The sequence below is a fragment of the Penicillium canescens genome, assembly GCF_028828765.1.
Source record: "Penicillium canescens strain IBT 15451 chromosome Unknown utg000009l_segment0_segment0, whole genome shotgun sequence".
NCBI classification, from domain to species: Eukaryota; Fungi; Ascomycota; class Eurotiomycetes; order Eurotiales; family Aspergillaceae; genus Penicillium; species Penicillium canescens.
The window spans coordinates 2166432-2192021 of record NW_026703971.1 but is presented as its reverse complement, the minus strand read 5'-3'; the positions used below and the strand labels follow the sequence as shown (position 1 = coordinate 2192021).

At 48.5% G+C, this 25590-nt stretch overlaps 2 protein-coding genes across 2 annotated transcripts; both read right to left on the bottom strand.

The window, feature by feature from the left end:
* Positions 1 to 14287: 14287 nt before the first annotated feature.
* N7446_012055 (uncharacterized protein) lies at positions 14288 to 14802 on the bottom strand (the record flags this gene model as incomplete). The annotated part of the gene is made up of 2 exons (XM_058520797.1): positions 14288 to 14752; positions 14800 to 14802. The coding sequence occupies 2 exons, from the start codon at positions 14800 to 14802 to the stop codon at positions 14288 to 14290; spliced, it is 468 nt and encodes a 155-aa protein (XP_058367083.1).
* A 3870-nt stretch (positions 14803 to 18672) lies between these two features.
* Positions 18673 to 19832, bottom strand: N7446_012054 (uncharacterized protein; the record flags this gene model as incomplete). The annotated part of the gene is made up of 2 exons (XM_058520796.1): positions 18673 to 19208; positions 19271 to 19832. The coding sequence occupies 2 exons, from the start codon at positions 19830 to 19832 to the stop codon at positions 18673 to 18675; spliced, it is 1098 nt and encodes a 365-aa protein (XP_058367082.1).
* Between the last annotated feature and the right edge of the window lie 5758 nt (positions 19833 to 25590).

The following is a 25590-nucleotide window of genomic DNA, read 5'->3' as shown; positions in this document are numbered from 1 at the left end:
GTCTCAGTGCCCTTCGTCCGTAAGGAATACGGCCACAGCTTTGGTTTCTCTCTTAGTCAATCTCATTTGTTTTGGGACTTCTACTTTTTGTCACTACGTGCTGGATTCAGGAAAGCAGTTCCCTTCTTCCTACTTCCTACTGGACCACCTTGGAATTATTCTTCACATATGGGGGACATCTGTATCAGTCTTGCTTTTAGAGGCTTCTGATAGCGGGAACAACAATTCCATTTTTCTGGGAGTCACACTGGGCGGGCTGGTCTGTGCCACTTATTTGATAAGCTGGCCAAGAGAGAAGAGAGAACAAGTGCCGGTGATTGGAGGGTTTGGAGCTTTGGTTTTATGCAGCGTCTCGCTCTACAACGCTGTCTTTTCTGGTATATCTCGACTGACAGCCTCTTATATCTTTATGGCTTTGGTTAACGGCATTGGAGGGTGGTTCTACTCTCATGGGTCTATTCAAGTCCTGAGTCAACGTTCACCCAAGCCCTACACTGTGTCGGGGCACACGTTGATGCACCTATGCTCCCTGATTGCATCCATATTTCACGCTTCAATCTTGGTCTCTTCTGTTTGTATCTGACAGACTTGAGCCCTTGATCACATGAGGTTTCGGCTTCGGCTCTTTCTATGAGAATTCGGCAAGTTTGTTGATAATGTCGATGGCGCATAAGATCCCGATCAGCTCGGCGGCGTATACCGACCATTGGCCTATCGGCTCGACCTGAACCTGTGATGATTCTGTAATCTCGAGGCTGTCGTCCAGCGCTATTTCAGTGTGTGTTGGCACAAACGGAAGGATAATTTGTGATTAAGTGGTCTGGGTAGTACTCAGAGTGGACTCCACGAACCTGTGGCTTATTACGCGGCTATGCCCCCGTTGAATGCTCAAGCGAACAGATCTTGCCATATCACCTATTCTCATGATACTAAATCCACTAAATGTCAGACTTCGAAAGGTTGAAGCCATCTCGCGGGTTGTCTGCGGACTAGTTCCCACTGGCAAGCTCTGAAGGAGAGGGCCAGTCTCGTATCAGGATTCGACTTAAGAGGTAGAGAACACTTGACGGATATTATCATATAAGCAAGGTATTAGTGGGTTATTACCGACAAAAGCGCAAAGCTCCTGGAACCGCATAGCAGACTCTCGATTAGTCATACCTTCAATTGTGGCTTTTGGCGCTAAATAATGACACAATCTGACCTGGCAGCCATGTTGCTCCTGGAAATACACTTCAAATCAATTAGTGGATCGGGCTCCATGTGGATACGGATATCCTTGATACGATCGTCGCGTTGTTGTTCGATACAAAATATTACGAACGTTCAAAGGAGCAGAATGGGTCGGATTGACATGTCAGCGCACGGTTCACGTGGGGCAACGGATTAGGTCGCAGTTGAGACGGTCAGTCGCGGTCGAACCGGTTATCATTGCGGTTCAACTGTAAACTGGAAGACGCGCGCTGCGCACGCTGTGGCCCTGAAACGAAAAGGGTTGACGAAGTGAACTGGATTTGAAGAGATAGTATGACAATGAACGCTTGCTTTTGATAGGGCGCGGATAATAATTATGCACGGATAAAAGTATGAGTCAAATATATGTATGCCAAGCCACGCAGTACGATGTGGCAAAAGGGGTGATTGGTTGAGCATGTGAGTAGAAATATATCCGTAAAGTTAAATTGAATTATTTATCACGGGATGGGGCCCCTAAGTATATATTGCTACTAGTGTTCGTCTACCAAAAGTTTGAGGTCTAAAACGAGTACCTTTACGTTGATTCATCGCAAGGACTATTCTGTTATGGTGGAGCACGGTCTCATTTATTTGAAGCTTCACGCCAAGCAGCAATCGTCTCCTTCTCGAGGTCCTGAAGTCTTTGCATTTCAGTTAGTAGTCGGGGATCAGGTCTGAATCGAAGATCTTGCATGTCGAGTTTCTGCAGGAGATGAAGACCTTTAGAGGAACGCAGTCGAGATAGCTGCACATACATCGAGCAATACTTCCGGTGACGATCCTGTCCCCGAATGGTAGGGTCATCTTTGAGGTCAAGGATCGCAGCTGTGAGGGTCGCGCCTTGCACTTTGTAGTCGGTGAGGCAGAAAGCCGGGCACATGGGGACTTGCTTCCTTCGGACCGAATAGCCTTTCAGGGTGATAGAACGCTCTAATGGAAAAACTGGCATGACGGAAGGTTCAAGGTCTTGAAATCCTGTGTCCCTTGCTTTATGCGGCTTGAATAAAATGCACGCAGGCGGTTTGGTGCACATGATATAGAGATCATCGATTTCAAAGAATTCAGCTAGTGGGGAGGTGTCAGGTGGTTGGGTTCATAACAGTTAACGAAATATTAACCTACCAGTCGGATCTACCACGATCCCTACAGCAGTTCCCGCTGCGCCATTGACCAGGCCCAGCAGAGTACAGATGTTGGTTAGCATGGCGCTGGGCATATCCGGGGTGTACAGAAAAAGTCCCGGGAAAGGGATCTTGGTGCCTTGGTCCGGTTGCTGGAGCAAGTCATCTGCACGAAGTCGCAGGCTGATTGGGCCAGTGGACCTGGTCCGCGTATGAAGCGCAGGAAATATATAGACATTTTGGCATCGGGTACGTGCAAATTGCTCCATTCGAACGCGATTCACCTGGTGGCGCAGAGAGTTCAGCTTGACAATGGCAGTGGCATCTTCTAATTGAGGGCTGACCAAAGACGTGATGGTTTTGCTGTTAAGGACAGATCGATCGGCTTCAGATAAAGTCCCTGTCCTGGCTCGCGATAGGAGATCGCGGAACGGAGCATCTTCTGACTGTCTCATTTGCTCATCCAAGATGATTACCTGTTTGAATTGATGCCACAGCAGCCGACCGTTCTCATCCTCATCCGCGCCCCTTCTTGGTTGCTTCCATAGTGGCGGGCCCCGAACAGGTGGAAATTGGAAAAAGTCACCGATAAAGATGACAACGGGAAGCCCACCGAAAAGATCGGTGGAGGATCTGTCGAGAGATCTGGCGATCTTGCAGTGATTATTAATCACGGTGATCATGGTCAGATCCATCATGCTTACTTCGTCCACGAACATGATAGTTTTGCGAGACCAGAGTCGTCTAACTCGAGATGTCATCGCAGTTCCTCGTGAGCGGTCGATAGAGATCCCTAGAGATGTATGGTACGTATTCCCGCCAATGTTATCGGCCGCGGCACCCGTTGGGGCCATGAGGATCACCTCGTGTCTCCGCCCGATAAGGTGCATACCAGCTTCAATGGCCTTGACGATCTGGCTCTTTCCCGTGCCGCCTTCACCTCCAACATAGAGGAGGGTCTGCTTGCGCTGCGCCGAATCATAAGGGTGGTCCGCCCAGGCCAAGGCTTCAGATAGCACCCTCTCTACAATCATTCGTTGTTTCTGATTTAGGGGAATAGATTCACTGACGAGGGACGCAAGAGAGGCGCCAGTGGGATTCTGGCCAACCCGGGATTGGCGATCATCCATAGCAGGGATCGTGTCTACGCTAGCTAGCGTAGGTTGCAAGATGCCATCTTCAGTCTGGATGTCGAAATCGTCAAGTGCAAAGCTAGAGGGCGCACGAACCGTGCTTTCGTCATGATCAAGATTGGTGAAACTTTTCAGTCGAAACTCCCATGTTTGTAAAGTGGATGGTGGGAGGAACCTTAGGCCAGAAGTTTCGTATGCAGGAGTGTGAAAGATATCCAGCTGCTGGAGGTTCCGTAGGAGCAAGTGTCGCGTGGGGGTTATCGCACGGAGCAAGGGAGGGATCCGCCGTCCAGTGACCACCGTCTCTCGATGCCATGCTGTGCTGACGGTGTGGTAGGCTGCGATCAATGTCTCGGCGCTAAAATTCTCATCCTGCAGGTGAAAGAATCCATCGCCTTCTTCGCCATCCGAATCAAAATTTGCTGGATCAAACCCATCAACATCATGTTGAAGCGAATCAGTTGGGCCGTTTGCAGATTTCCACATTTTTGCGTCAGCCTGGCAGTCTTCCTTGGATTTCCGCAGGAGCTCGATATTTCTTGCAAAACCTCGGTTGTGAAATGCGAGGGTTGGTTCGACGGCCGCCCATACTTGAACACAGGCGTCCCGTTGTGTCGCATACCGTCGGAAGAGACTACTCAATTGCTCCCAGGGAACAAAGAGCCCCAATAATATCTCGGCCACATCATTCATGATAGCAGTCGTTTTGGGATGGCCTCCTGGAACAGCGTCTTCTGCGACCTGGAATTCGGTTAGCTGTCCGTTGAATGTCACGGTGGCCACTTGGGATGGGGTGCGCGCCAGGCGCTGTACATGCGTGGCGTATCTAGGGTGATTTGGGTCGAAGCCTTTGTCGTCCGCAACAGCATCCCGAGCCTGCCTGGTCTTTACAAGCATGCTGTATTCAAATAGCGCAAGAGGGGCCAGGTGCGGTCCGCGCCATTTATAGTTGTCAAAGATGCTTACGGGGGCGGTGTCGCCAGTCTCATACGTGCAAGGCTCTTCTGCCATGGGGTCATCAGAGGGGCTATCTGGTTGAATGATTGCCCGGACATAACGCCTTAACCACCAGAGGTTGATGCGGGTAAAGCCGTAGTTAAGCGTGTAGTAGGTAGGTAGCTGGAGCAACACGCTAGCGACCTGCACACCACTGATCTCTCGGTCATGAGAGAGGGCATTAAAGCAGCGTAGTGCAAAATTTTCGACCCCCTTTTCTCGAAGCCGTAGGTCTGTTGTCGTTGGTGGGTCAGCAAGCTTTGCCTTCTCAACGGACTGCTTCAGTAAAGCTGCTTTGGCTACTATCTGCCATGGAGAGACATCATCTTTCGTGGCGTAGTTCGTCATGTAGTAGATCAGAGACAAAGACTTAGAAATCGTTGGAATCCAAGAGATATCTTGATTGGAGCGGATGCAACTAGCAATGGCCGGGTTCCACGGATTTATCCAGGCATGATTTCGGGCGAGGTGAATCAAGCCAAACTCGTCTATCTTAGAGGCAGGAACCAGATCTCGGGGCATGCCGAAGCGACAGGCATTCTTTCTGGATCCCGTTTGTCGGTACTTGAAGCATGTGGCGAGATGGTTTCGGGAATGGACTTGCATTCTACGAGCGACGCAATTGCTATCGTGAGATAGTCGGAGATGAAAGTCATCATCGGATTCGAAGTCTTTGGCTGACGGCGGCACGGTGGGAAGGTTCACTTCAGGGTCGTGCGGAATACTCTCATCAACGCCTTGCGTAATGATTGACTCCAAGTAGCGAATTATGCGGGCGGCAAAGTCGCTATCCTGGAGCAGCCGATCCCGTAAACTGTCGAAAGCGAGATTCCCTCTGGCCCATGCTAATCCGTGGAGATGCAGCATGCCTCGACCGTTCGTCTCGACTACAGCAAAATAGTTCGAGAGATCGCCCAGGATGCCGATCTGGCCAGTATTGGTAGCGAAAAGGCCGTCCAGAACGGCTTTGCAAACGTGATGGAAGAACTCAGCGACAGCCACGGGGTTAGAGGTAGCTGCAGCCTCACGTATAGCGGCATTTGCCGCGGCCAGGTTGTCCCCAGAGTACTCAACGCCGGCCAGGATCAGGACCAGGGGGTTCCGCAGGTCGGAGGGGTTGATAGTGATCCAAAAAGCGGGCATGCCGTACCGGAGAATCAGTCCTCGAATTTCAGCGCGCATTCTTAGTTTCTGGGCGAAGGATCCTGGGACCTGCATCCCGATTGTCTCGATATTTCGCAGCAGTCGTCGAATGATCGGATCCTCAATTTTCTGGCCCGTTGCGACCGTCTTCGCTGCATCCTGGAGCTGGTTCACCGTCAGAGAGGCAATGTCATTCACTGTTGTCTGCCAATTCTGCCTTTTGATGAGGAACATGTTGCCCATTGATGACTTCCGAAGCTGGATCACGTCAAACAGCAGGTACATGAAGGTCTTGTGGCGTGCGAACCTACGCCAATAAGCAGAGGCCAGCATCACTATTTAAATATTTTCAAAGAAAGCGACCCACCTTCTACTGTGGTGATGCAAAGCCCAGTCGGCGAAAGCGCCGAGTGATACCGGGACAGTCCGCTCATCGAGATGGCCCCCTATCCCTGCTGGAAACAAGGTTGGGAATGCGGCGGTAAAGTAATGGGGATCTGACCAGTGATCCACCAGGGTGGCTTCTCCACGGGTTTTGTAAGAGATTATCGGCATCTTTCTATGATCGAGGGCCCGCGTGTTTCTCTCACTTTCTCTAGCCGACATGTCCTGACGCGATGGCGCCGGTCTGTCTGTGGCAACGCTAAACAGAGCGTCCAACGCACGCAGATTCGGGTCCTGACGTTCTCCATTGATATCGGTGGAGACAGAACCAGTGATGAGAGGACCACCGCCACTGGCGTGAAGGGCACTGTCTTGGGCAGCCTGAAGATCGTTCTCGTAGTTCCCTGTCTGTAGGTTTACCGTGTACCCCTCACGCTCATGGTGATCGGGCTCGTCGAGACTGATGATGTTATCGCGCAGCTCTGGCGGGATGAAGTCATCGCCCCAGCTATCGATCATGGGACGGTTGATCGTGAGATTACGGTAGAGGTGGTTATGTTGAACAAGGTATTGCAAGGCCGCCAGTACCTTCGCTTTCCGAACGAGCAGGAATGGATTCAGGTCCGAATCCTTAGGGGGCCGAGCACCCAGCCAGAACACCTTGATTAGGCTATGCAGAGTTAACTCCGGGCTCGGTAGGATCTCGAGTAGTGGTCCTGGGTCTTGTGGGATGACAATGAAATGACCGCGGAGGGCATGGTAGTTGACTGGCGCGGAGCGGCCACCCGGCCGCAGTTTCAAAACGACACCGAGAGGATGGCACTTTGCAACGAGGCATTCTTCCGTCAGGGTGAGGCCTTCCAAAGCGGACGGATAGTCCTGGCACAGAGTTACATTCACCAGGTTCTTCGCAGAGAACTTAGGAATCATGTCTCGATTGAGTGAAGCATGGCATGACGAGCAGAGATCCCAAGTGTCATCATGCCTACCGCAAGTATCAAGGGCTCCCTCCAATGGCAGCAGTAAAGGGACATCATTATCCACATGGTAGATATTAGTGTTGGGGACAAGTTTTCCGCATGAACAACAGACACATCTTTTCGCAGCAGCGGAAATCTCATCCTCGAATCTGGTTACGGATGTTCGTATGTGTGAACAGGAGATCTCAGGGGGAAACGCATCGGAAGCGACGGCCCGAGCCTCCAGCTCATCGCGCAGGAAACCCAGCGCTCGATGTAAACTATCTTGTGACGTGCCCAGCTCTAGCGGTCTTTGCCTTTTGAGCGTGGCGCTCAATGAAGTCGGGTTGCATCTTTTCTTTCCGGCGGCGACTGGGGATGGCTGTGAGGACAATGGCAGCTGTAAGGGAGGCACTGGCAGAGGACGCGCAGGAAGCAGCACTCTTTTTGTTCTCGGTTCGGCTCCCGGGTTGCACCTTTTCTTTCCGGCGGCGACTGGGGATGGCTGTGAGATCAATGGCAGCTGTAAGGGAGGCACTGGCAGAGGACCCGCAGGAAGCAGCACTCTTTTTGTTCTCGGCTCAGCTCCCGGGTTTAATGGCACAGGAACTGGCCGAAGTGTAGGGGTTGAAATGTGTAACGATTGAGGCGGAGTGAGTGGTGGATGCGAAGCTGGTGCTAGAGGCCTTAAAAGAGTCCTCGTTGCTGGCAAGGATGCCCCAGTGTCATGAACGGGGTTCAGGGCGAGCGAAACTGGTACCAGAGGCCTTAAAACACGAAGGGTGGAAAATGCAGGTGCGGAAGTGGAATTTAGAGGAGGCGGTCCAGTAGAACGTTTACTCCCCCCGCAGCGGCCGTAAATTGTCGACTAGCTAAGGCTCGCTGAGAGGCCTTGCGGCGGCAATTATCGCAGGACTTAAACTGTGTGGACTGCCACGGTCTGGCGCAACCAGAACAGAGAGTACGTCGCGCAGGAAGAGACGGCATCAGAAGGAGCGAAACATGGAGGAGAAGGCAGCAGCGAGGAAGACCAGGGAAAATAATAATCTTATAATAGAAAGCCCAGAGTGCCTTCCAATCCGGTGCTCTGTTACCCTTTTGCAGCCTTCCGAATTGTTGCACAATCAGAGTGCAGCCGGAGCACGGTGTTTTTTGTGCAACAGTATTTACGTGGTTTTTGACAGGGTTTGGGCTACCACGACCCAAATAAAACCTATCGGGTTCGGCCGCTGTCTCCCGCAACTTTAACCGTGCTATGACCCATGCAGCCACACCTGTTGGCACTCCCACTAGGCCCGATATCTTCGAATATTACCTCATGAAAGAAAAATGCAAGGTTCGCTCTCTTGGTCCCTTGACATAATAACCTTGACCATCAAGAATTCTCAGTCTACCACGTTTGTCTAACAATCTTCACGTAAAAGTGACAAGATTAGGCAATACGAATACGGGAAGCACCAAGCCGAAGGAGGGAAGAAAGGCAAGCTTCAGACCAGCAAAAGAGAAGAGAGCCTGGAGAAGGCCAAAAACCCCCTCAAAACACCAAACCCCCCTCAAAACACTTACCGTAACGCCCGAGACAGGCAGGCACGTGAAAGGAAAGGAAAAGCAGCAAATGAAAGGCGAAAGCGCGAAGTAGAAACAGCAAGTAAGAGCGAAGAAAGAAATATCAAATAAGAGCAATCCTTGGCAAGCGAAACGGACCAACCAGCGTCCCAAATCCGGCCGAAGTTTGACAGTGGGAACGCAGCAAAGCTTCGCAGGCAGGTCGCAGGCAGGTCGCGTGGGGTTGTAAACCCTTTCACTCGTTCCTCGTTTCAGGGCACAGTGGGAACGCAGCAAAGCTTCGCAGGCAGGTCGCAGGCAGGTCGCGTGGGGTTGTAAACCCTTTCACTCGTTCCTCGTTTCAGGGCAGGTTGGCGGGCAGCTCGCGCAGGGTTGTAAACCCTTTCACTACGTTCCTTCGTTTCAGGGCAGTGAGAGGCCAGCAAAGGTTGGCGGGCAGCTCGCGCAGGGTTGTAAACCCTTTCACTACGTTCCTTCGTTTCAGGGCAGAAGCGCAGCAAAGTTTTGCGGGCAGGTCGCGCAGGGTAGTATACCCTTCACTCCGTTCCTTCGTTTCAGGGCACAGGCGAATCAGCGCGAAGATCAGCGAAGAGGTTGGCAGTGAAGAGAAGCGCAGCAAAGTTTTGCGGGCAGGTCGCGCAGGGTAGTATACCCTTCACTCCGTTCCTTCGTTTCAGGGCACCCAAAAAGCGCAATGTAAAATGCGACAAGTTAAATTACAACGTCATATCTCAATAACCGCGACTCTTTTGGACACGATATTGAGCCTGTATAGTATATCTGGTAGAGAACACAAATACATAGCAGAAATATCCAAACGTGTCCTTATCCACGAGCGCCCAACAATACTGAGACCTTATCAATTCCCATCAACGTGATAGGCTTGAGGATCGCTCGTTTGCAAGGCTGAAACCACACCGTTAGGAAGGGCCTGAACTGCTCGTTTTCAATCCCACAATACCAGTTTCTGTTCCTCGCAAAGCTGCAGAAGGATGTCGCTGTCGCTTGCTAGCCACTCATTCAACTCTTGAAGCTGTCGCTGCTCATCCTCAAGTCGCATCTTCTCGGCAGATTTGACCACGTAGCATTCCCATAGGCAAAAGTACAAGTCGAGCAGTTTCAGGCTGGCGTAGCGAGAGTGTCATTGTACTGTAGAATTTCCATAAGCTCCGCCGTAGCTATCCCCAACTATCGCCCCGTTAGGAGTTGAGTGCGTACAAGCCGACCATCTGTGACATGTCGATCCTCTGTGCCATTGTTCTAGATGTAATTAGGCACCCGGCGAGCCCTATCTGCGATGTCTTCCATCGATCAAAGTAGGTCACTAGAGACCGTAGTTTTTAGTGTTCCTCTCCTGTCAGTGGGCAACATTTGTGCGTTCGCACTCGTCGCAACTATCGCTAACATCCCACCTTTTCATAGGTATCAGACGGTACCGTTTAAAGTTGCAATCAAGATGAACTAATTCCCGAGGCCGTCGGACCTCTGATTGGCGAGATATCGAGGAAATTTTTTTGCCAAGAAAGAGTTGTTCCAACCTTGGGCCTCCTCATTTGGAGAGACTTTTGCCCTCTAAAATCCGGCTTCACATAAAATTCTACAACTTAAACTAGGCTTACCGACGTCAGTTAGTCGTTCCCTTGTAATATTACAGAGCGAAACTTTGACACGCAGCTCCATTCGGCAGTGGACTGGTGAAAGAAACGGCCCTTCGACTACGGACAGGACCAGAGTTCGCTGTCCCGCCAACGATGTTACGTCGCCGACCGGCAGATGAGAGAGACTGGGCTGGATGGTCACCGATGGAGGCGCAAGCTTGGAAGGCGGGCGGATGTCTTATGGCTCCCCCGGATACTTTGACGAGAAAATGGGAGAGTCGAAAGGCATTCGTCCTGGCACCATGGCAAGCGCCACCAGAGGTAATCATCGAGGACAGAGAAACTGCGGTCAACAATCACAACCAGATCCTGATGAAAGACCCAGAAGAAAGACCCTTGATTCTGTACACCGACGGGAGCGGAATTGATGGAAGGATCGTAGCGGCAGCGGTCGTGGACCTTGAGGATCAACATGCTCATAGCCAGATGGGAGATGATGATACGTCCACCGTATATGCGGCAGAACTTCGAGCGATTGAGATGGCACTTGAAATGGTTCTGGAAAGCACAGAGCCATGGGCTAAGCAGGTGAAGAACGGGGTAGTCATCTTTGTAGACAGCCAAGCAGCGCTGAAGGCGCTAAGGCGACCGCGGATGCCGTCAGGACAGGTCTATCTAGCAGGATGCCTCGGCCTGATCCAGCGGCTTGCTGGCAGATGCGTCCGGATAGAGCTCAGATGGATTCCTGCGCACCAAGGGGTCATTGGCAATGAGATTGTGGACCAACACGCAAAACAAGCAGCCCAAGAACCGGACGGCCCACAGAACCCTCGCAACCGAGGTATATGCCTCGCAGCCGCGGCGAAACGGCGAATTCGCAGAGAAGCGAAGCTGGAATGGGACAGGACGTGGGCCAAGGAAACGACCAGCCGCCCGACGAGACGCCTGATTGAAGCACCAACCAAGAAGACGCTAGAATACTGGTCGGGCCTGCGCAAAGCGACGACATCGATTCTGATGCAGCTTCGTACTGGGCGAATTGGCCTGGGGGCTTACCTGAATGGTATCAACCGACGCGAAACAGCGCGGTGTGACTGCGATCTTGGCAGCCAAACAGTAACACACGTCCTACTGGAATGCCCCTTGCACCAGGACGAGCGAGACTGGATGAGAAGCGCTCTCTCATACCAGGGAGTCGCTCTCCACCGGGACGAGCTCCTCACACGACCGGAGGCCCGCACAGTTGTGGCCGAATTCATGGTCAGGACCGGCCTTCTAGGCCAATTTCAGACAGTCGATCCCACGGCTCTAGGCGAGGAGCAGGGGGATGACAAAGGAGCGGAGATAATGACCCCTTAGACAGTGTGACGGAAGAAGAAGGATGGCGCCCGTGAGGAGTGCAGTGCCAGGTCCACTGCATTCCCTTGATCTAAGCGAGCGCGCAAGCGGCAGCCGACAAGACTGAACGGTTGGGGAGAAGTGGACGTCGGAATGGTGTGAAGTGGGCGGGGCCTCCCACCCGTGATCAGGGGTAAATGACGTTCATTTTGGCTTTTTGTTTATCATGTTTGCATCCGTGCATTTCTTTTGTTCAATTTACATCTTTCTATTCGAGGGCGATTGACTAGAAATTCGTACGAGTTTCCAACAGTCGCCCAGTGGGCTAGCGACCACCTTTTTCCAGCTGTCGGCAGGCCTGACAGCACTCCCGCATAGCAGCATATATATAGAGCGAGCTACATCGGGCAAATGAATACATCATCATCATCATCATCATCATCATCATCAACTCACAAAACACTGAGTTTAGCACCCCAAAAACCGCTGAAAAAGTGAGAAGAATAAGCCTACGGCTTAATCAATATGATCCTACAACTCAGCATTTCAAAGAGGGGTTGGCAAAGCTTGCAAAAGGTGCTGAGGCGCAGGCTACTTTAGCTCTCCAGCTACAGCGGGAATTCGATCGAATACAAGCTATCATGGGAGCTCGCCACGCCCGGTATGATGCATCTCGCCGTCATGTACGGATTACCGGCATCATGAATTCAAACCAGCTCAAAGAAATAAAGCGAAAAGAATATAAACTGAGCGAAAAAGCCGATCAAGAGAAAACGAGGCGGAAGTGGAAGAAGGTATTGGTCGAAATCAGGAAGCATGGAAGGGCCAAAAAACGCAGTGGAAATTAAATTGCTTTTGTATTCTAGTAGTAAGTTGACTAATTCATCTATATCTCTTATTAAATTAATTAATTTACTATGTGGTGGTGTAGTAAATTGAGGTTAAAGTAAAATGTAGGAAAAATCTGTCATTTGGGTGATCCCTTTCATATGGGTGGCGGACCCTCCGCTAGGAGGGTCTGTAATTTTTGTAAAAAATGTAAGGGCCGGTTAGTGAGAGTACAAATTCAACTTTACCTTTGAGATGTATAAACAGCACGGGACCTTAAGCGAAGTTGCACGTGCCCACGTACGCACGTAAGCATAGAATCAGTTGAAATCATTGGCCAACCAGTAGGCATCTGACTAGTTTCACACTCGGATAGGTGGATAGATGATTTCATTTACCCTGACCACTCGGGAGTTAATTTATCCAACTAGACCGAAATACGAATCCGTACCCAAATGTAGTGGGCTGTGGCTTATAACCCAGCTTTTTATTGCGAGGAGTCAGGGTAAATGATACACACACTACACATATGTGACTACGAGTTACTGGAGGCGATGAATGATAGGTTATCTTTACCTCTTATGTGTAACTTTCCCTCGGTGCACTTTCTACGTTGTTTCTTTTAAACGTTAGGACCGATTTACGACAAAGTTACGCTTTCAGTTCTCTTGATTTGTGATTATATAGTAATAAGAATGTCCTCAGTCTATTTTACATGTTTTCGTTTTGGAGGGATTGGTACATGGTATATTAACACATGAAATCATGGTAAGTATTGAGAGTATTTCGAGTAGATAGGGCCTGACTAAATTGAAAGTCCCCCGGAATAGGGGTCTGTTAGTACTCGATTTGCAACCCAGATTATATTCCAGAGAGAACCTAGTTTCAAAGCGCGGAGAATCACGGGCTCCATTATGATGAACTTCTGAAGAACTGATTGAAAAACGCTCTGTCCACCGAGAGCTGCTTCACCGTATACTCCGACATTTGCTCGCCCAGCAGAGGAAACCGCAATAGACTTATTGCATCCAATGATCAACCAGGGACAAATAGCTATGAATTCCTTGCAGAGCAATAACGGTATCATTTATGTATTACGAAGAAGCGACTGACCCGCTTGTTGAACTTGCCAGTTGCAAGGTTTTCGTCAATTTGCTATGAATGTCGCCAGTCAACACATTGAGTTGCGCCGGCGTAATTGATGCCGGAAAATCGTCTCTATATAACGCGGAACTTGCAGGGATGAGCCTTATGCGCGCCCTTAGCCATAAAATGTCTGGGAAAATGTCAGCAAGCAAACGATGGGTAAAGGGAGCTACAAAGGCCCCCCTTTCTTCAATTTCAGGCAATAGTTCTAGTACAGCGTAGACGTGAGAAAGAAGATGAGTCATAGTTTCCTGCTTGGCGAAAGGACGCAATGAAAATAGCGGCTGATTTAGCGGCTAAGGAATTGGAAAAAACGCTTGAAAATGGGGATGATGATACATTATTGGCTAGTGAAGCTACTGATGGGCTTTATTTCATGGATCCTGGACCTTATACGTCTAAGAAATGAGCCAGATGCTGAAGAAATTGAACTTAGCATTATGGCTGTTAATTGCTCTTTGGCTGTGGGATACCCCCTACCAGATAAGACGGGGGTCGTCCTGTGACACCTACGACTTCCTTAGACCAAGGTCTTTCCATCACCAATGGAGAAGCGAACTCCCACACAAGGAGGGGAAGCGAGGATGCGTATAAACCCAGCACGCACTGATTATTTCTAATTATCTCCTGTGGAATCAAGTCTAATTATTTCCGTTGACAGGAACCTTGGTGGCCACACGCGCCGAGAGAGCTGAAATGTCTTTCCTTAACTCTTCCACCCCCACCTTCTTTCCAAATCTCTAAGAAATGAGTCTTAGCGTTCCCCTCCTGCTTTTATTGTTGTTCGTCGGTGTGGTATGGGCATGTTTACCCACACTCGCGGAACGCGGAGTAACTAGTTACAAATCTTGGTCCACACGCCAATAAATTGTAATCGTCTGGGCGTCATCAGGAAGCGGGATCATAGCGAACTGTCCTCCCGGGCCCGAGTTTATGTCACTGGTGTATGCCCGCCCGAGCGAATCGTAACGGGTAAGTATATTTCCACCGTGGTAGACATTGAAAATGACCACTGAATAGGTCGCTGTTGGGTTCACGTGGACATGGATGACTCTCTGGTTCGAATTTGCATCCAAGGTTGCGCCGAAGACGTTTATTTCGGCCCCTGATTGGGTTCGTGTGGTTGGGTCCTGAACGTCGCCGACGGCGGCTGTACTGAAGCTCCAGCGGAAATCGAAGCTCGATGGACGACCAAAGGTCTCACGCCATGGAGTCGTGATTGGGTCCGGGGACAACTGGGGGGCAGCCAGGGTGACAAGCGGTTGTAGACATATTAACAGATACGTCAGTAAAACAGGGAAGAACTATGCTGGTCAGTCTAGGTGAACAAAACGACGGCAAATATACATACCATGATTTGTTATGAGAACAATACTAGTTTAGTCTGGATAAACAAAGTATTTGGATGTAGTTGAGAATGGTTCGAACAGATATAATAAATAATAGGGCCTGCCTGAACGATTTTATATAATAATGAAAACTAGTGTCGGGATATATACTCCCGTCAGAATAAGCAAAGACAGGTTGAACGTACAGTAATCTTGCTAAACAACAGCTCCCGCCGTATGGATTCAGGGGTATTGGGCCTTGACCTAGGAGGAACATCTATTTTACATGAATCAAATTGACTTTTGCTTTGGAAGCATAACCACTGTCCACTTAACTGTGTACACAGTACCTAGCTGGTGATACCAACAACTAGAGTTTCTATCCCTACTTTATTAGCTAGAATGCATTGTTTCTCTACATAATACTGTAGCAATTCGTATCCGGTTGATCCGAACAAAAAGATATCCGGTACATCCGGCTGAAAAGACACCCGGGTCGTTTGATCTGTAAATGTTCAAAATATTTTCATTAACAAAGGTATCCCTAAAATTGTTTCACTTTAGTTAAAATAAACTTATTTTGCAGTTTAACTTTAGCCTTTATTACCCATTGCGGGCTTTGTTACTCGTTGCCCCTAATCACCAGCCGTCTGCTCTGGTCCATGCATGGAGCACCTAGAATAATTGGGACCGGCCGGTGAGAGACAGGGAAAATTCGAATGGGAATTGAGAGCTTAGAATTGGTATGTATAGCGGTATAGCAGTATGCATCTCGAGGATCCATGATTGACATGAACAAAGGGCTACGAAGAGCATTTCACAGAGCAATGACGGCAGGATTAGCGCTTATATACTAAGCCACGTGGAACAAGAACGATAGAAGCTTGCGGGCACCGACCCGGTCACCCAGAGCTTGAAATTACGTCTTACGGGAGGGGGTACTCCGTACGGAATAGCCCCTTCGGTTAAAATATCTTAATAACTAGAAGAACTGATATCCAACGGAGCAGATTTGCCGCAGCCTAATCAAGATACGTGTTAGTGAGGTTTCTTCCTTGCACTGCCCCAGTTTCAGCTCGTCCCTTTACTCACGCTACGTTTTATTCATTTGGTTAGACGGTAAATCCTTATATAAAGTAAGGATTAGCATTTTACATAATTTGCCAAGCATAAAAGCTGCCTTTTTGACTTCGAAAAAGGACATCTGAGAATAGACAGGAAGAACAGCTAAAGCGGCTGAATTAGATAAAGCTATTTAGGAGAAAAGCTAACCAAGCTAAAATAGACTTGATTAAAAAAACTCTGTGGCGAGGATAATAGTTTAAGATGTGAGACACGGATCGGATTTCGGATTGCTTGGAAGAAAACGATACGATTGGCGGTGTAGTTATAGCGGGCTCCATTAATTTGCCTTGGCGTGCCAACTGCTGTATTACTGCTAATTAGAGATAGGTGACGGCGATTATTGTCTCCTGGTAATACGAGTACTTTCTAACTCCATTACGACCTTATTGAAGACCCGATCATTCTCCTAGGGAGCACATGCCAGGTGGTAGACGTTCCGGTGGCCTCTATCATTGAATTAACGTAAATCCAACAACGGGCGGAAAATGAGACTGAAGCTATCATGTTGTAGGCATGCATGTAAAATAGCGTTACACCACTCAGTGGCTCAGAAACGGACTATTTTTGAAACTTGTGAATTGAACTAAAGTTCTCTCTTATTTAAATTGCTGATCCAAACTCTAATACCCTTTGTAAAGTGGAATTAATTACTCCATGAGCCGGACTTTTCCGAAGTCGAAGGTTCCAACGATATAAAAGGCAGAGAAAGTTACCCTCTCGTTCTACAAACAGTGTCGCTCTAATCCTCCTCAACAAACTTCCTTAACTCATCTCCTCAAAAATCTTCTCTGCTTACAGTAGTTTTCGAAATCAGTTATACCTCCACACTCTTACGACTTAATTGCCGGAAACTAATTCCGACACTTACGAGTCCTGATTGGATATTATGGTCGACATAGGCTTTTCAGACCGCTTTCCAAATTAGTATCTGTAACTTACAGTACCATTGTGAGACATCAGGCTTTGGTCTCTTAATGCGATGACTCATCGAATGTAACGAAGCAAATACCGTCACAGTTCTGCCATCATTACAGAGCGGTGCTCCAAAAGGGGCTTAGCGTCAACCGGGTATATTTTCCGGCAATCAAGTCGAGAGAGTGCAGAGGTATAACTGATTTCGAAAACTACTGTAGCGACGATGTTACTTCGAACGGTTCTGAGCGTTGCTATCTTTGCACAGGCCTCCTTCGGCGCTGCACTGTAAGTACGCTGAAATATCATTCTTTAAATACTTACGTTTGTATAGAAATAAGCGGGACGACCATGGCTGGTGTTACTGCTATCGAAAGGGTATCCCTGACACCGGCGAGCTCGCGCACGGCCTAGATACAGGACTCACCGGTAATGTTTGCGGTAAATTCCCAGTGGTATGTTACTCTCAGCCTTCCTTAGATTTTGCTCTTTAAATATCTAACTCTCTATTAGTCTGTCACTTTTAGTGAGCTGGACAGCAAGGCATGGTCCCCTTCTTCCTTAGAATAACAAAAACTAACAGTAGCCAGTGTTATACAACCTCTGGTGAAAGCCGAATCAATGGTGATACATGGAATACGTACTGCAAGGACATTGCTTTCAAAGGGTATGATTGGGAAGAACGTCATTACCAGTATGAGAAAGATGACGTTAGTGGAGCGTGCTCTTGAAAATAAGTGCTTGTCAAATTCCAAGACGACGAGACCACGCATTTGCGCGCCTTTCGCAAATCAGAAGGCACAAATTATCTCGGTTCTGACTGCCAATTGCGTCGCAGTGTTGTACCGCTCTGGCATTGTGGCATTACATTTCCTATATCATTGCTTAGTCATTGATCGGACTCCTAATGTATTTTGTCAACAAAAGAGGGTCGAAATGTTACTAGTGCGCCCGAGGAATATTCAGCATCCCCTCTGCCTGATGATCGTTAAGGCTCTCAACGACCTTACTAAGCTCATCCCCTATTTATTCTGCACTTTCTATAGTATATAAAAAACACACTCTCAAGTACTCAATTGGCTATGCCCGTACTAGTCCGTACTGTAACGACCACGTTCTGACACAGTTAGCTATCCCCTAGCTATCGCCCCGTTAGGCATTGAGCGCATACAAGCCGACCGTCTGTGACATATCGATCCTCTGTGCCATTGTTTTCGATGTAATTAAAAACCCGGCGGGCCCTATCTGCGATGTCTTCCATCGATCGAAGTAGGTCACCGGGTACCGTGGTTTTTGGTGTTCCTCTCCTGTCAGGGGGCAATCTCTGTGCCTTCGCACTCGTCGCAACTATCGCTGCCATCTCAGATATGTCGTAGGTATCAGACGGTAGCGTTTAAAGTTGCGATTACGATGAACTAATGCACGAGGCCATTGGACTTCTAATTGGCGAGATAATTATGTCAAGGAATCTTTTTTGCCAAGAAAGAGTTGTTCCAACCTTGGCCTCCTCATTTGGACGGACTTTTGCCCTCTAAAACCGGCTTCACATATGGAAATCTACAACTTAAACTAGGCTTACAGACGTCAGGTAGCTGTTTCCTTGTAATGTTACAGAGCGAAATTTCGACACGCAGCTTGATAAACATACAGGTATACACTGACGGCTTTAGGGTAACGACTCTTCCCTGGTTTCGGATTTCCTTCACGATGCAAAGCGCTCTATTCTGAAAAATCGCTAGATAGTTTATCAGGGGGCCCCTTCAAGTTTATTGTGCAGGACTTATATTTGCACCCTGAACGGGGATAGTCCGTAGAGAGTTCAAGCAGCCGGTTCCTACTTGGATAAGTCAGACCAACTCTCACCAACTCTCACCAACCCTCACCGCTCTCATACCACTCGGATCAAGATAGCTGGTGTCGATCCACCACTCATCTTTGAAATTCTCACCGAGAATGGACTGGATCGAAATGGGCGCAGTCAACTGTTCGCTGAAATCCGCTCGGGGCCCTTCTTCTAGAACAGATCCAGGACCGAAGTTGTTGTACTCGGCAAAAGTAACGTTGACGATGTTGGGGGTGCTGGTCGACCATTGCTTCCAGCCTGCAGCGGCGACGACATTGCCCAGATAGGTCTCCTGGAAGACGACACGGGCAAAAGACCCCCAGGGACGACCGAGGTTGCTGGTACCCGCCGGAATCGTGTCGTTGATTCCAGAGACGTTCGAACGGCTGATCACGTACCATGACGGGTTGCTGGCGCTGCTACGGCCCGAAGCAGTGATGCATCCGGTAGCAATGCTGCGGATGTCAATGCCTTCGAACCACGCCAGGGCCGTCTGTCCAAAAATGAAGTCGACAGCCCCAACGATCAGGCTTTTGGCGTAAAGCTGGGAACCTGGATGAAGATTTAATAAGCACATACTCAATAGACAGGACTTCAATTACGGTCAAATTTACCAGTTTCGGCAAGCAAAGTATCCTGATACCCGATCAGCTGGCAACCGTAGTAACCCTGACCGGTGGTCTCTGCAGACACGGCCAGATTTTGACCATTCTTCGGAATATGGTCGAAGGTGTTGACAATGTTCATGTTGTACACCTTGGTGTTGGGGTTCCATTGGCGCAAGGTTGCGGTCTTGTCATCACTGGTGGTGTTGATGAGGGCCAGATTATAGGTAATCGTAGCCGTATTTTGCTCATATCCCTTGGAGTTGCAGGTATATCCCTGGACGGTCAGGTTGGACTTAAGACGTGGAATATAGACCTGTTCAACGTAGGTCCCGGGGAAGACAAAGAGAGTCTGCGGGATGGTACTCGTCCTATTTAGAGCATCAACTCCAGCCTGCACGGTAGAGAGCGAGCCTGGGTACGGACTGGCACTGTTGTCCACCACCACCGCGCCTTTTGCGGGTGAGACTCTTGCCCATGGGTCCGAGCAGGTCTGAGTAGCGGGAGAGCCTTGGAGGGCTTGTGAGACGGCCAAAGATGCCGCGAGGACAAGATAAACGGAACCTAGCATCTTGAAGAACGGGATCCCTAATGATCTGAGCTATCAAGAGGGGTTCTCGAGTGAAAGGGAAAGCCACCTGAATTTATGCAATTCTCGCCTCATGGGGAAGCTCCATATCTTTTCGGACAGGGGCCGCCTGCTTTCGGAGGCTAAGTCCACTCGCATCGCGCCTGTCGCATCTAGCCTCGGCGGTAGAAAGGAGACCTGGCCATCTGATCCTCAGCTTACTCCCCCAGTGATCCTCTTGGAACCAGCACCCAGTTCCAATTGGTGTCTTTCCCCTATCGCCACTGATAATGTATCTTTCTACTATCTACTTTGAAACAAACATAAAAATAATGAAATCGTAGATATACATAATCCATATATAAGTTACGAGTTTCTTTGGTGCCAGATTTAAGGGGGAAAATGTCATTCTTACTCTGTGGCATACATTAGTGTGTCTTAGTGTGCATTAGTGCGACCCACGACCCACTCAACCTCAGTGGTGGATCCTCCTCATAGATTGTCCCTTTCATTGGCTTTATAGCCTCGCATCGCCCTTCCGCTATGACATACTGGGAATGTTTGAGGCACCCGTGGGACTAGTGGGCATGGTCTATGGGACTAAAAGAAAATCTAGTCCCGTGAAAATTGTCAAGCCCTGAGTATACGGGTCCCAAAAGCCGCAAGGAAGAGTGGATAGCCCTACCTATGGACCTACAATCCCGCTACATTTACGGATATGCCGCTTGTGGACTGAAGCATCCTGAAGGAGGATCTGAAGGGTTTGGCACTCGGTCGAAACTCTGTAGGCAGCATCACAGCTATAAAGCTCAAAAATGGAGAAACCTGGAGCCAGTGGTATGGAGAGCCGCAAAGTGCGTGCAATGATATCGAACTGGAATGGGAAAATCAGAACAAGATGTTGATTTTTCATATTGAAGTGAGTTCTTGAAAACTTCAATTTTTCTATATCTGACCCTGATAGATGTTGTCTCAGAGAATTTTAAATGTCGGTGCCAAATAACGTACCACACATCAACTAGGTTTGACTGAGTGGACGGCGACAACCAATTATCCTGAGGCTGCTCCAGCCTTTCAATCCCGTGACTATTGATCACACTTCAATCATTGGCACACAGAGGAAGCATGGGGTCTATATTTCGTACCGCCAGGAGGCGAGAAAGGGAAGCCCACGACGAGGAGATGTGAAGGGAGTCTCCTAGGCATGTATCCAGGAATGCAGCTTGTTTGTTTGTATTTTCAAATGCAAAATCTCCAGAGCCAAATTCTCTCTGTCTGTTTTACAAGCCTAAAGCCTACCTAAACTCCTCTTCGGTCGAGTATAAACGCATGATTCCCCAGCGCTAATCAAGTAGTGGAAAGTGACTCTCAGTTCATGATAAAACTCAAAACCTAGACGTTTTTAATCTCAACATCGCCGAATCTTTCACAGGATGACAATCCAGAATATTTTTCCCTGAGTATCACAGATCTGATATAACCTTACCAGGACATGTGCGGTCTCCCACGCGAAAGGTACATTGATTTCATATCGGAACTTTGAGGAAATAAAGGCAGTCCACAGTAAAAGCTTCTTCGGAAAGGCCCAAGCATGTGCGGTCCCCGAAATATAGTTTCAGGCACCAAGCGCATTTTTACCATGATTAGCCGTAGATGTTATTTCTATTACGACTAAAGTCTTTGAAAATCCTCAATCTCAGAAGCCCTGCTGCAAGGGTCATGTGGATAGTACTTAAGCGCTATATCCAGAGCTGGCTGATTGCGGTGACGCCAGTCACGACATGTAAAAACGAATCAAAGAACGTTTCGTTTCTGCCCAGGGGCCATCAGGAACCATGTCATGAGGAAACTTTCCATCATCCGCTATGGCGTATCGATCAGCCCCGGCCTTCAACAACTCCCCCGCTGCTTCCCACGTCTCTTCTTTGGCGACAATTCGATGCAATGGCGTGAATCCAAGCATATCCCGAGAGTTCACATGAGCCCCGTATTGAATGAGAAGTTTGACAATCTTGTGAACATTCCGTGCTTCGGCAGCATAATGCAGAGGGGATTTGCCATATTTGTCTCTCGAATTAGCACAGCTCCCATGTTCGAGCAGAATCTTTGTTGACTCAATAGATCCCATGCGCACAGCAAGGGAAAGAGGCGTCAGCTCATTGTTGTTTTGAAATTGAACATCAGCTCCAAGCAACAGAAGCGTTCGAACACATTCCATGCCTTGTCGGTTAAAAGCGTTCCGGATAGCGTAGAAAATTGGGGTTTCACTATGTGTACCCCCGACCCAATTTACATCAGCGCCGTTTTCAACAAGCCAGCCCACCATACTGGGACACCAGCTCGATGAGGAAGCAGCCACATGGAGGACCGTTTCTCCATTGGCGTCTGTAGCCATAATACTGGCACCACATTCGACAAGAGCTTGCGCCTGTTTTATGGCGCTCTTAGAGATTGCATGGAGTAGAGGCGTCTTCTGAGCGTGATTTCTAGCATCGAGCTCAGCCCCATGTAGAAATAACGCTCGAATGATGCTTTTTCTGCCATTCCCTGGAATGCTTGGATCTCTTGCAGCGTAGAAAAGTGCGCTCCACCCTTCCCAATACTGATTATTGTTTTTGAAGTTTGGATTGGCGCCAAGGTTAAATAATTTCCGGTGGGAGAGAGAGAAGAGACATCGCAAGATGCTTAGATAGATAGCTGACTTGTCACTCAATAGAATGAATGAAGGGATTTCTCCAATTTGCTTGAGCTAAACGGACCAAAAGCTGTTGGTCGTTATGTATCAGGCAATAGAAAACCTGAAGCAGAACAAAAATCAGACAAGAATTTAGTCTATGCATGTTATATATGGAGCAAGAGCAACTGGGTCGCAGCATCTGGTCGAACTAGGTGGTATTGAAGTGTTGAGGTGTTGAGGTGTTGAAAAGGTGGCCGTAATAATCATTATCCAAATTGAACGCTTCTAATAACCCTTTCCATCAAAGTCAAGATTCGATGTTCTATGACACCTTAGTGTTATGAAGCCCGTTAGCATCTTGCTTTCTTATACAATGCCGAGATACATTCGAATTTTTCTGGGAGTATTTGCAGGCAAAAGTGACAGCTTTTCCGAATAGCGAGGCTGCCCGAAGACAAAGAATAACGATTTTTTAAACCAATATGATGACCTTTGATGTGAGTAACTGCTGGGCTTCTTAGGTGACGGCGTTGACTGTTAATAAGGTCAACGTTGATCAGAGGCAGATTTCGGCTGTGTTCAAACTTCTAATATATCGACGAGTGAAGAAGTCAAGAACTGCTTTGGCTGCTTTAGATTCAGGCTTTTTCCTTCTGTTGGGCTGGTCAGAGACTGTATTTAATTGCGGCCACAGAAAGTCCCACCTTCTCGTTAATGAAGGTTGAAGTGCTTCAACGAAAGCTCAAGTGCTGTTTGGGAGATTTTGAGGCTGGCAGTCACTCTCAATATACCCGTGATTAGCTTCTTTTCAGATCACCACTCGAATCAACTATTTCCATGCTATAGCACCGCACATTATGAGTGAAATTCCTTCCCTATGCTTGCTTGCAGCCAACGCATGTTGCCATCAACGGGATTTATGTTACCTGGCGGCACAGATACGATGAAAATAACCCAAAATCCCAGATTATGATTGTTTTTCTTAGGCAGAAAGTAGATTAAAGTTTGCACCTTGCTGCAAAGCCAGTGATAGGAACCCGGGCCCAGTTCTCAGGACAACCATGTGAACCAGTTGAGCTACCAAGGGCAAGGATCTGGTTCCTCGTCGATCGCCACCAACCTCGCGAAACTGCAACGCTACTACCACATTCTGCTGGTACCCTGCTCGCACGCAGACAATGATTCCATGAATCCCGTAATTAATAACCCTTAAATTCACTCAGGCACATGGCAATTTGTTTGTAAAACTCAGTCCGATTAATATTCCAGTTGCTCTCCCACCAAGGAGACCAATTGTCTTCTCAATTTTTCCAGGATGGCACGCCCAAGGCGTCAAAGTCGGCACCAGCGACAAGGAACGTTCCATGTACAGGTGCCAAAACTGCCGGAAGACCAGGCTTTGACAGCCAAGGATGTTCCGCGCGGCGGCCAATCGTATGAAGTGCGATCGCATCCAAGTGCCTCTATGCAGTGGAATCAGAATGATACAGCGACCAACAAACAAGGCCAGTCCGAGACTAGCACTGTTTCTTTCACAGTAAGTCGGTATGTGGCCGGAGGCACCTCGACCAGATCTTCTTGGCTATCTCATCCTGTGAGTAAGCGGTAAGAACTCACGACAAGTCTTCCCAATTTGGAAGTTGTTACTAACGCACTGCTCTCAGATTGGTAAAACAATTGATTGAATGTTGCCGAGGGAAGATCGATACAATCTTCAGTAAGTTCAAGTTACAAATTTAGGAGCGCGCCAACTAATCTATGGGCTCGAACAACAGTCCTACAAGGTCTATACTCACTTCTTGGTCCAATAACAAGCATCCCTTTCCGTGCACAAAATCTTATTCTCCAAGCCATACAGCGACATCTTGAATTCGATGCATTTCAATTCGTTCACAAATGGCTTTTAGAGGAGTCTCTCATGGTTGGGTGGACATGCCCAGAGGAACTGGAGCTACACGGTCTTTTCAAATTCTTGGTCAAACATCGGGACAAGATACAGTGTAGCTCTTGCCGTCAAGCCGCTAACACCATACAAAAATGGCAAAGATTGGTTTCTGGCATCCGCCACGCTGCTGTCCACCGTCTTTCACAGGATCGCGAATCTCTCCTCCAAATGAACCGCGTCGCCATTGAATTCTCTCTCTGTATCGGCGAACTTCCAAGTGCGGAGAAGCTTCGCCGTCTCTTGAAGTTCCTGGAAGATAGACTCCCAAAGTCAGAGCGCCGTCGAGCGCAGCCAAGACGAAATTTCAAAAACCAAGCTTCTTCGTCAAGAATGCGCCTCGAAGGTCTCAAAGACCGATTTCTGTCGCTGCCGAAACACACACCGAGAGTTCTTCACCGGATTGAGGCTATGTACAATTTGGAAGTGGAACGGTTCCTGCAATGTGAATTCAGATGACACCTACTCACTGGTTCAAATTCTTGATGTTAAAATACGACGTTCTGTTGACGTGTATCTAGGGATAGACGGTGAAATGATTCGTTAAGTGGTCGAAAATACTGCGCTTGAATGCGGACCGACGATTGGAATCTCAACGTCGGTCCAAGGGACAGTATATCAAGGAGGTTAAATTATTGGCCCAAAGGAGAAATAACAATCATCTGTTAGTGTCCCGCATAGACCGCTTGACGCCAGCACCGCTTCCGTACCGGTCTAAAAGTACACGATCGTCATCCTGGAGGTGGGACTATGTGCATCGTGTCTGTGCTGCTAGGAAGCTGAGATACCGGCGAACAGAGCGTGCACTTTAGCAGCATTCATCGGCTGGATCGCTACATAGCGATATCCAGGGAACAGTGGTCAACTACCCCTATACACTTGTCCAAGTAAATGTTACTACATCAAAGGCTGTGATCAGCAATGAAGCCTCAGCATGAGGAATATAAGCGTAGCTGTATATCGTTCCATGTATTCCGTAGAGGAAGTAGCAATCGCCCTTCTTAGGAATGACAACAATATAGAGGATGTCCCAAAGTCAAAGGACTCGAGCACGATGGTGGTGCCCTTGGATCAGGCCCGCCCACACATTTTCATCCTTGTCATGCAGAACCAGGAGGATTTCATCGGAGTGTTATGTGGCC